Genomic DNA, 12,296 nt, shown 5'->3' with positions numbered 1-12,296 from the left:
TTGTTTACTAAATATTTAAGTCAATGCTGATCCATGGTAGGAAGTGCATATTTGGATGGATGCTATCGTCTCTTCTTGCCAATAAAGAATGACAGTAACTGAATTGTTCGGGTTACACTGGAACAAATTGCTCCACAATTTAAATCATCAACTCAGCAGAAAATTAATAAAACAAGAAGAAAAAAATTAATCATACAACTAAAAAAGATATTACGCACAGGTGGGGACCACAGATACGTTTAAGATTAGGAGTTAACTTATGGAAGATCTCAGAGTTAGAGAAACACCAACAGAGAAAAGAAATAAAGAAGCTTCAAACCAAAATAATAAAAGAGAGAGAGAGGACTTTAAAAAGAAAGACGAAAAGAAGGAAAGAAACGACGTCTGGAGTTTTCATCCTGCGAACACGAGCCTCACGCTGAAAGCTTCTCCACACCTGAGGCAAAGAAAACATTTCTTGACAGCCAAAAGATGTTTTGACAGATTAAAAAAAACGCCGGCCGGATTTGCAGACACAGGCTGGATTTGACACCATGTTAAGACCCGACCTCGGTCATTAATGCATTACAGGCAGGAAGGGTGGCGGGCATTAGGAGGAGATCTGACACTCAACAAACACTAGCTGGCAGATTTAGTCTTTCATTAAAGCGTTATACTTTGTTTATCCAGAGAAAGTTAAGTGAGCACTTTCTCTGCGTCACACATATTCACTACTATGTGGACACACACACACACACACACACACACACACACACACACCGATTACATTATTTTACTGCTGAAATGTTTTTAGTAATAAATAAGAGTATATTAGCAGACTGGACGTTGGACGAAGTGTCTTCACGAGTCTGTTTGTAGCAGATGGAGTAAGTGTGTGTACTGTGTGTTTTCTCAACCTGGACTGGATTAAGACTGAGGTTAAGTGCTGGGATTTGAACAAGCTGAATAAACAATGAGATATCTAACACAGAGCATCGATCAGCGGTGCAGAATCAGAGCAGCAAAGGAACGATGAGCACACATCCAGACTGACAAAACCTTTTTAACCATCATTTTTCACCAGTAAACAAAACAGCTGTGTGTAAAAATCAGTCTTTATATTTTGAGATAATGAGGAGTTCTTTATTTTCCAGTGTTTCAAAAGGGACACGACCATAAGGTTAGCCTAAGTCCGTCACTTCCGCTTCCGCCCCACGGGACATTATTTACATTAAAAATATTTTATTTATCCAGTTTGAGCTGTGCCCTGAATTACACACATGACGTTTGTTTATTAAAAAGATAATTTTGTCCGTCAAGGAAGTTGCAGTTTGTCGCACTGCTAAGCTAACGTTCGTTGTTTGGTTGTTACTAGCTAAGTAACTTAGCCATGTTCCCCGCAGAAATGTTTCTCACCTGATGCGTTTCATCCAACCACTCTTGGTACACATGGAAGTTATTTGACGTTAGCTTCAGTCACTGAGAGAAAAACTTATGACGTCACAAACGCTCTTTGTAATTATGTATTTTCACAGTTTTACATCAAATTACAACATGATGGGTATACGTTCAGTGAAGGCAATGACTTACCTAATGACTGAAATCTATTTCTGACCATTTGATAAACAAAATATAATACATATAACATATGGCATTAAATAGAAAGTATAATAATAATATATTTACATGTTACACTTTATTTGGATGATCTGCCTACAGATAGTTTATTAGTCGAGATTTAGCTGTTTCACAAATAAAACCATTTTCTAATATCAGCCTACACCATTGTGGTTAAGGTTTGATTAGTGTATTCATTATAATTTCAGATAATAGTACAGGCTACTATAGTTTACCATTAGTAGCCTAATATTAATTCCAGTTGGACAAAACAGCAGTTTGTGTTGGTTGTTTTCAGTCACTAAATTATTGTGTAAGAAAAATGCTCTACATGGTCAGTCTCTCACTTGTTTATGCAAATTAAAAAACTGTGCATACAGAACGACGAGTTAAACTTTTCTAAAGTTTGCTGTAGTGCCTCAACCTTTTTTTAATGTCCCGCCTCCTCCGGGCTGTGATTGGTTGGTTAATGAAAAGTGACTTTGACGAGCCTTAGAGAGGGCAGAGGAGAGGAAATGTAAAAGTGACAGTACCGGTGAATACCGACACACTTCAAGCACAAACGGCTTTTATCTTGTGGGAAATAACAGGAAGTCATTAGCGCGAGCTTTCAGACGCGGTCAAACAAACACAGCAGCTGGTTTATTAATCCAGCTGCTGTAGATGAGAGGAAAGGTGACTGTTGGACATCGTATTGAAGTTTATGTACTGCTTGCTCAACAGCTGTTTGACAAATGGCTGTTAAAACACATTTAAAAGGTTGTTTTGTTTTTCAATTCTGATCATTTTGGCGCTGAGGATTTTCCTTTGGCGCTCGCTAAAACCTCTTTGGGGGCCGCCAAAAAATTCTCTATGCAGGAAAAACCCTGCAGTGTGTTCCACCGGACGGTGAGTGACTTAGGCCCTCTGTACTGTTGTTTTCCTGTGCAGAGAGACACAGGAAAACAAATAAGGCTCCGATAATCTGTATGAAGTGCCGGTTTGTTTGCAGCTTGTCCGATTATCCGACTGCTCGTGTTTCTTATTTTTAATAACGTCACCGTCACCATCTTCACTCAATATTCAGGGTCCTGTATTTTCTGTAATGTTAAAAACACCGACAGAGTCACAGAATTTGAAATAAAATTGGAATCAACTGTAAAACCCAGATTATCGTGGAATCTGCCAAAATGCGGACGCAATTTATAGAAACCAGAAGTAATAACCTGTTCATTAGGACAATTCAAAGAACATGTGAACATTGTAACATTGTTTCTGAATGAATACTGATTAAAAAAAAAATGGACAGCTACGAAAATAAACTCAATGAATAATAAACCACAGTTTTCCTTTTGCAAAGTTTTGGACAGGGACAAGAGGCATACATAGCAATAATAAATGCATTCAGAGGCATGGCTGCAGACATGTTCAGCCACGTGCATTAAGAGAAGATTAACACCAGATGTAAAGATGACAGGTTAACAGTGCGTGTGCGCCTGTATCAGTACATGTGCTATCATTTAGACTGCGGGACAACACAACATCAAAAAGGGAAAGAAGAAGTCTTGTCCCTTTTTTTATGTGTATATATTTGTACCAGAGCAGTTGATTAAGATTAGCAAGGGAAACCACCAGCAGCCAAGTTCTGAGTGCTGGTTGTAGCTTCTGGTTGGATGGTATGTTGGTGAACTAACCACTTTGGTGGCTAAAGCCATCATTTGGAGGTTTTTATTCTCTTCTAAAAACTGTATTTGGTTGGCGTTATCCCCACAGTGGCTGGTGAATTTAGGAAATAAGCAGCCTCTGTGGCCGGTTTGGGCTGAAAAAGTCTGCTTCCTGCCATCCCGAAGAAGTCGTCCTTGTTTACAGCAGCAGGGAGGATGATTCACAGGACAACTGCTCTGCTGCTGGAGACTGAGCAGCTCCTCCGGGACACTTAGCGGCTGAGTGTGTTGCCAAAGGGCACTTTTGACAATAGCTTCTGAGCTCTGCATGGTTCTGTCCTTTCAGTCAGTCATCCAGCTGCTCTTAAAGTTATGTTGGCTGACAAACATCACCAGTGTAGAAAGGACATTTAGATCATTCCTTCACGGGTCCTGGTTTTGCCCGAGCTGTTGTGGTCCTGCATGGAACCACGACCGACCCCAGCCGACCTGAGACGGTCTCGCTCCTCAAACCAACACAGTGTCTTGTACCCGAAATCTTTGTCTGTGACCAGAGAGGAAGTTGTATATCCTCAACTCTAAGTGAAATGACTCTTAGCAGTTTAGTTTCACTCCTAGGTTCATGTCTGTTCTTTCCTAAGGGATCGAAGCATCGACTCTGAACCCCTGAAGTTACATAACGCGACCCACCAATCCTCCCGGGACTTAAAGAAACAATTTCCAGTTTCACTCCTGAAACATTGATGGGATAGCTAACTTCCTGTTAAGTTTAGTTTTTTATTCACTCAGTGAGTAAATGTAATGCAGTAACATTAATTAGCTGGTCAGTCACCGTTAACCAGCAAGTTTTACAGTCTGAATAAAAACATTTTAATGAAAGTCACTTGTGTCACCGTCCCTCAGCTTCTCCATGCGTCTCACTGGACCTGACCGCAGTGATTTCACAACCATTTCAATACGTTTTCCTCTGACAGCTGGGTCACAGAACACGTCCTTTATCTTTTGGAAAGCCAGACTTCAGCTGCTGCGAGACAATGGTTTTTCTGTAAGGACCGCTGCTATATTTGTGAGTTGGTGAGCGTGTGCGCTAGTGAGAGGCAGTTTTTGTGTGCGTTTCAACCACGGTCATACTCCCCGGATGTCAATTAACCTACTTTAACTGGTTCATATCACTGCAGTCCAACAGAACCGCTTTTCACCTGTGGAGAGCCGGAGTCATGAGGTTTAAAGTACGCGTACAGTAAGTGCAACTCGTCTGCAGTACTGTAGTATGAACAAAAGCGTGTTCCACAGCGGTCTTAGTCCATATTGAGCTATGAACAAATAGCTTACATAGTCAGGGGTTCAGTATCTTTGGATTGAACCACCGACCTTCCGATTAACTGGCAACCATCAACCCAAGCTCTACCTCCTGAGCCACAGTCGCCCCCTAATTACGACGGATATTTGGTGTCCAAGAGAAAACTTGAAAACTTTCTTGGTATGCTCAGAAAGTCAGTCAGACAGAATCCATGCATGGATATTTCAAAAGCTAAGTTGGTGTTAGACAGTATACCGTGTAACTGTAACGTCCCTGGGTCGACTGCAGCCGTCCACTTGATCTCCCGTCATGTTTCTTGTCTATCCCTTGTCAAATGAAGACACATTTTAAACAGCTGGCGGTTTGTGTCAAACCTAAACCACAAAAATGACCTCCACAGTCAACAGTTAATCTAAAACGATCATGATAGGGGGGACAGATGTGCTCTCTCTCTCTGTCACAAGCACACAAAGCAACAAACATCTGGGCTGATTTATGTGTCCGTAAGAAAAGACAGAAAGAAAAACGCTGACGTAATCCTGATAGAGACGAGAGAAAGACAGACAGACCAGGGAGTAAGACACGCACTCAGACACGTGCTGGGTGGATGATATGAGCTGTGTGCTGGCGGTGCAATCCATCAGAGGGAATAGGCTATCATGATGTCATACTGACACAGAGACCCTAATGCACCCTGGGAGTGAATGCATGTAATGCATGTAAGCAAACAGCGTGATGGGGGAAAGAGTCTGGGTGCACATCCAGGCAGGTTCCTCGCGGTGAGGTCATGGGTGATGTGCGACATTTGGGTCAAACACACCCACGTGTATGTGGAGTGAGTGGGCGAGGGCGAGCAGATGGCCGTTATTTTAGAGAGAGGAATTGGTCAACATCAGTTCACTGACATTAAAAATACGTCTCGAGTTTCCCCTACATGGACTTCGGGAACTGTGCATTAGCCCGTAGGTGTTCATGTCATGAAGCATTCCTGTTCGGTCTTCCCGAGAGGCATGATGCAATATCTAGCCCTCACAGTGCAATCTGAAAATGAGTCCAGATGCCAGAGTCCCACGCGGCCCAGTATAAAGTCTACTCTAGGCTCTAGGGTCCTGGAATTACCAAAATAATCGCACAAGTAACCAAACAGAGTGCTGCGCTGTTTTCCAAAGCCATCACACTACATTTCACTTGTTTTGAACGTGAAAACTCATCCGATTCTCTTCATCTCCTCCTCAGGGATCAGAACTCATGTGCTGAAATGAAGGATTGATCAGAATTGTAATCAAGGGAGTATTCCAAATATTTACACGCCGTATATCATCAACACTTAATTAAACCTGAAAACAAACTCTAAAGCCAGACTTTATTTCCAGCATGCCACTAAGACGATGGTAATCAAACACTTTTTCTAGTAGCTTATTTCACTATTTTAATTCTCCGCCTTATTTTACCGTTTACTTACTGCTTGCCTCTGCCCAATTTCCCTTCAGTTGCCTTTTATCAAAACGAAACCAACGCGGTAGCTAACAGATGACATCTGCACCGGTGAGTTCACCGTCGCTTTACCTGATCCGTGCTTGTAAAATATCTACCGTGTCCACGTCTTGTCTCTCTGCGTTTCTCTGCAAAATGCTATACCTGGGCAGCCCGTCTATATGTGGGAAACATGGACAGGCTTGTGAGACCATAAACTCTACCGAGTTTACCGAGAAGCAACCAGATGTGTACGATGCATGAAAATGAAAAATGCAATTTAAACTTTGCTGACAAGTCAGTCACATCGCCTGGCAGCATCACTCGTTTTTCATTTCCTCGTTACAAATCTGTCCACTGACCCAACAAGTCTAACTGAAGATAGTGAGTATAAGTGACTGATAATGTGCAGTATTTCAGATTTAGATTTTAAAAAATAACAGAAGATATACTATACTTGATGCTACAGACACATTAGTGTTTAAAACTCAGACCTTCTCTGTAAAGGAACGGAAGAAATAGCCTACAAACCACGGGAATGTATGAAAAGCTGCAGTACATAATAAATAAATAGGAGTATCCACGATGGGAGGGAAAATGAAAGAACATGTAGCATAGGTAAAATATTACATAAATTGTGCAGAGGCCTAAAAAGATGGAATGGGGCAGATGAGAGACAAAGAAATGGAAAAACACACCTGAGACTATTTGGTGTGGATTCTAAGTTTAACCCAAGGCAGACATCAAACTGAATTACCTCCTGCCAAAAGACAAATGCTGGTAAGCCTTGAGGATAGCTGGGAAATTGGACCACTCAAACAGTCACTCATGCAGAAAGCCATCATTTGGAGGTCCTAATATATTGCAAATCTCTTGTCGGCAACAGGAGCAATAAAGCAAAGGGAGAAGCGAGCCCTGTTGCAGCCAAACAAAAAGGTTAGTTTCCCACCACACAGAACAGAATGAACTTTAAAAGCTGCAATGGCCATTTTGCTGTCTAATTTGTTCAGTCAATCTCCTCAGGATCTAGGGGTGCTTTCCCGTGCTTTTCTTTCTCCTAAAAGGTTATGTTTCTCAGTGTAAGCATGGCCTGAGAGGCCAGAGCTTTTCTATGTGATAAAAGGTCGGGCAGTTGATCCACGCTGGATATGAGGTGAAGGTAGAAAAACAAAATAAATATCAGGCCAATCTCACGCTCAGCACAGCCTCAGTACATTCAGACACACAGACCCAATGCCATAGGCAGTCATTTTCTCTGGCACACAAACATGAACTTACTTTCTATGTAAGAACACTTGACTAATCAACTGAATGCAGACTTCTAATCTCCCAGACTCTCAGGTTTCTACCGCAGGGCTTTCCTGAAACAGTCCCAGCCAAAACAGCACAACAATAACAAAGACAGAGCCAAGCTTCATACCCCTAGAAGACGTAGACAACACCATGTCAACAAAAGGAAGCTGGTCTCAGCGTTCTGTAAAGAGCAAGCCGAGGAGACAAAGAAAAGGGTTTGTGTGTGTGTGACTTCCAGTGCCATATCAGTGTGTCCAACCTGCTTCCTCGTCCTGGTCCATGCCGATGGGCCCGGCCTGAGGGGTCTCGCCATTCTTCAAACAGTTGTGGATGTAGGTGGCCTTCCAGCGGGCGTACTTCCTGTGCTGGACGTTCTGGTAGAGGTTCAATAAGAGGGGAGAGAAACAAAAAAGGGGACTATCAGTTATTTTATAAGTTAGTTTCCAGGGAGAAAGGGTAATAAATTGTAGGTGATAGTTGGTGAGTAGTTAGGGGCTGGAGTAATTAGTAGGAATTTGATAATTGGTTGTGATTGGAAAGTGGGTATGTATGGGCAGGAAGCAGAGGTTAACAGGGTAAATGTAAGGGTCAGGTGGTGTATGTTGGTGATTTTGGGGTGTGTGGGTGATACGCCGTAGACATTAACTGGAAGCAAGTAAGAGACAAGAATAAGTCAAAGGGAATTAGTTGGTGGGGACAATAAGGTTGGTTTTTAGGGCATTAGAAATGCGATATTTGTTTTAAGTATAAGAAGAAGTCATTAGTGGTAGGAGAAAATGACACTAAGGAAAATGGTTGAGAAATGATTTGAGAAAGTGAGTTGGCCAGGGTTTAAAAGAAAAGTATTATTGGTTGGGGACATAAATATTTATCATGTGGGGTAGAGGTGAAAGTTCTTATGGACATTAGGATTAGACTAATTGTTAGGGGCAGGATGGAAGAAGAGGGGCTATAATTGGGTTAATAGATAATGGGTGAAAAAAATGACTTTAGGCTTGTATTGAAATGGGTTAGTATTAAGTTTTAGGAGCAGGGGTTGACAAAGGAAGGTCCTTATTATTAGCTGAAAACATTACGATTAGGCCAAGGATTTGAAAATGTGGGTATCATTTGTTGAAGAAATGAGCAGGTGTAGTAGGGGTAGTTAAGAGGAAAAAAAGTACGTGTTAGTTTTAGGGAATGTCATACTTTGGGTAATTGTTGGGTTCAGAGGTTAAAAGGGGAAAAGGGAGGTAACAATTGTTGGGGACATTAACAGTGAAGAAATCCTTTACGGCCACGACTGAAAAAAGGTACATATTAGGTCGAGTAAGTAAGGAGGTGATGTGTAAGTAAGTAGAGTAAGACGTAGTAAAAAGATACCACACAATGTGCGGTGAGTACTACAAACTCCACATGTCGGAGACAGAGGACATGGTAGACGAGAGCGAGACATTCTACCCGCAACCGCAAAAAGTTAGGTCGCCAGAGTGGGAGTTTTTCCAATTCCATAAAAAATAAATAAATAAATAAACAAAAAGACTGGTTGTTGGTGGACACCCCAGTCTGAAGGAAGTGCCATCAACAGTAACCACAAGTGGGGCAATACCACAAGCCTGTTCAGTGTTCACCCACCTTCGTCTCCATCATCCTGCAGATTTTGCTTCGGTAGAGAGAGCAGTTGCAGTTAGTTTGCTCGCCATGACACGGAAAACGTTTAGGTCACAGTAAGGTCTTAGCTAGTTGTGTTGTTAAGTTGTTTGGCTGTGATAATCGTGTAGTGAAAAATTTGGTACATTGAGAGGAGAAAGCAATTGGATTGGTTAAAAAAAGGAAACTGATATTCTGTAAGAATGTTAGTTGGTTGAAAAAGGTTAGTATTACTGGCTGAGAATATTAAAAACAGACACAGATCCTTTTGGACAGGGTTAAAAGGGCGGACATTGGATGTTTGGGCATTAAAGGAAGGTTGTTCAAATGCTCAGTGCCATTTGTTGAGAATTTTAAGGGTGGCAAAATCATTTTTGAAAGAAATCAAGGGGTATTTTAGTTGTTGGGGCATTAAAAGGGTGGATGGTGATGGGGCAGTGGATAAGACACATGCCTTTGGTGTGCGAGACCCGGGTTCAAATCCCTACTGTGACACGTCCTACAATGTGTCCCTGAGCAAGACACTTAACCCCTAGTTGCTCCAGAGGCGTGCGACCTCTGACATAAATAGCAAATATAAGATGCTTGGGATAAAAGTAAAATGTAAATTTAAAAGTAGCAGCATATGATGAGACATTCAATGTTGGGCAATGGGGGTAACGGTTGTAATGGGACAGTAAGCAGAGGTCGTAGGGGGTTACCTGGGGTAAAGGTGGTAAGGATACTTGAGAATGTGTTAAAGAGGCAGGATGTTTGAAAGAGGAAAAGTGTTGGAGAGGCTTGACAGAGATTGAAGAGTGACTAGAGAAATTCCTGCTGCCACCGGATGACATTTTTCAGCAGGTGCTAAGACACAATGGCATACTTCAGTGCTGAGGTCATTTCTGAGGTAAAGTTGTGCGAAAGAGCAGCTAAAGGTGCTCTTTTCCACTTTAAAATGACTTTGTTGAAATTATACCACACAATGGAAGGAAGGAAGTTTTTATGTGACCATTACATAAATTCAGGAGAGAGGTGATTCACTGAGATGATTTATTTAATCTTCCTAGACATGAAGGTTTCGGTTTCCCAAACTGTGCAGGTTCTTTCCAACTGCAGAATTTACCAGTTTACCATACAAATAAAACTAAGGCCTCCAGAACATCATTTGAATACATCACAAAACTATTGTATGCTATTCTGTCCGTGGTCCATCTGGCAGTTCATTAAAACATCAAAACAGTCCCACGACACAAAAAAAGAAGGCCACATGAGGAGAGAGATTAAAAGAGAGTACCTGAGCTTTAAGCAAGCCAGTTGCCTTTTGACTCAAGTGCATCCCTGCTGTGACTCTTGAGCTACACCCTGAGTAATGCTGGATTCTACAGGCTAAATCAATATTTAAAAAAGCTTTATAAACATGAATATGATACGTCAGTCAGTAATATTCTAAACATAAAATAAAATGACTGGAGTCGTCTCCCATCTCCACCAACAGACTCTATCCTCATTCTGTTCTGACGTGATTGTACATGGTCAATAATGTACAATGTTATTACATTTAATTGTATATAATGTGTTTTGATTCCAGCTTCTAAAATGTGAATATTTTCGGCTTCCTTTAATTCTCTGATGGTAAAAACTGAATCTTTGGTTTGTGGACAAATCAAGCCATTTGACAGCATACAGGAAACACATTTATTAGACCAAACAACTAATTCACAGATTAATCGGTTATGAAAATAATCGTTAGCTGCAGCCCTAGTAGAAATAAACTCTTCAGTGCTTGCTGGTGGTATGTATGTATTTATGTATGTAATATCTGATCTCATCTGTAATAAGATCAACTTCCCACCATAAAACATGAAAAATGTGGTTTATATAACAGATACCATAAATGAAGTGGAAACAGGTCTGTTCAATCTAACCTGCAGGATTTTAAATTTTCTATTTGGTGACAAAAGTTGGTTTAAAACATGATGAGTCTGAATTTGATTTATGCGTTTGATGCACATATTCGTTTGACTCCAGACAGTCTAGAGTTAAGATTCCAGAGGACCGTCAGAGCTAGTTGTCAGAGTGGGTTAGGTAAAGCTGACGTGGGTAAACACAGGCAGTTTACAGACATGTCGCCTTTACTCGGTTTGTCTACCTGTAAAGTCAAATGCTCTGTAAGGAGAGCAGACTTTAAAACGTCTGAATGTGGAACGTATGGCCTGACACTGTCAGGGCGCACTAACGCATGGTGGAAAACGATAATCACATTTGTAGGCAGCTAAGACTGATAAGAGACAGATGGTCAACACTGCCTTTGTCTGCCGTGACAGCCTGGGTGATGCAGATATGGCTTCCTGCTGAAACACAGTGCTGTTGACATGTTGCTGCCGTCCTCTGCCAGGCTCCAACCCCGGCAGGGTTAAGAGCTCTTTTTATTCAAAGAAGATTTCAGAGCCTGAGATTCTTTGGCAGAGCCGTCCTAGAAGGTCAAAAGGTCCGGAGGGAGGAGGAACGGTGTGCAGGTCGTCTCTGGTCTCTTGAGGCTGAAGCTTATGCTTGTGTTTAGCGTTCAGAGCGTAATTTGGGCAGTTTGTGGTGATGGTGCAGTGGATAAGACCCATGCCTTTTCCTACATTTAGTTAGAAATACTTTAACTGCTGTGTCAGCATGCTTTCTGGGGTTAAATTCACAATGAACATTTTTCTGTCACATGATTGAGTCCAAAACAGAAATTTCACTTGTTGCTCCAAAAGCAGAAAGGAAGAGACAAGAGTCAGTGTTTGCCGTCCTGTCTATGTCACAGATCTGCCAGCTGATTTGCACTCTTAATTCCCTTTAACAAGGTTGCAAAGGAACAAAATTAGACCATTTTATGCCCAGGATGCTGCTGAAATGCTGACACATAATCCGCGCTAATGCCGACGCGGGCTGTAGGCCTGCACGCCGCACACAGCGATGCACAGGCATCATTATCTGTAACCCCTAACCGTGAGCAACATTTAGAAATGAACATCAGATTTGACTGGAATATAATGAAAAACTACAGGCTGTGCTCGACCATTAAAGCGGCTTATAGGGAGTATAATGAAGAGACGGCGATAAAGATCGTTACACATTTAATAACAACCTGGATAAAGCCATCAAGTTCTTAAAATAACTCCAGCACAGAGAAATCTAATCAAAAATAAAACCCAGACAGTTTGGAAGGTTTTTAAAACATTCCCAGACGTGAGAGCTGCAGATCAGCTGCAGCTCTGTTCCACTTGTTTTGGAAAGGCGGAGGCCGACTTCAGCTCCGTGTAAAAACTTCCTGAATGATGAAAACTTGAAACAACAACTTTGGACCCAGTATTGAGCGTAACTCCATCAGCTGTTTGCTGCAAACA

General features: G+C 41.6%; 1 protein-coding gene across 2 annotated transcripts in view; it reads right to left on the bottom strand.

Moving 5' to 3' along the window:
• vta1 (vesicle (multivesicular body) trafficking 1) overlaps positions 1-12,296 on the bottom strand; it is a 63,045-nt gene that overhangs the window by 21,698 nt on the left and 29,051 nt on the right. For both annotated transcript variants that reach the window (XM_038726687.1, XM_038726688.1), the window contains exon 5: positions 7,565-7,679. In XM_038726687.1, coding sequence (XP_038582615.1) covers positions 7,565-7,679 — 115 coding nt within the window. The remainder of the gene's footprint in view (positions 1-7,564; positions 7,680-12,296) is intronic.

The sequence above is a fragment of the Micropterus salmoides genome, unplaced genomic scaffold, assembly GCF_014851395.1.
Source record: "Micropterus salmoides isolate LMB-PRFRI ecotype aquatic unplaced genomic scaffold, ASM1485139v1 Ms_hic_scaffold_18, whole genome shotgun sequence".
Classification (NCBI taxonomy): Eukaryota; Metazoa; Chordata; class Actinopteri; order Centrarchiformes; family Centrarchidae; genus Micropterus; species Micropterus salmoides.
This window is presented reverse-complemented; position numbering and strand designations above follow the sequence as displayed.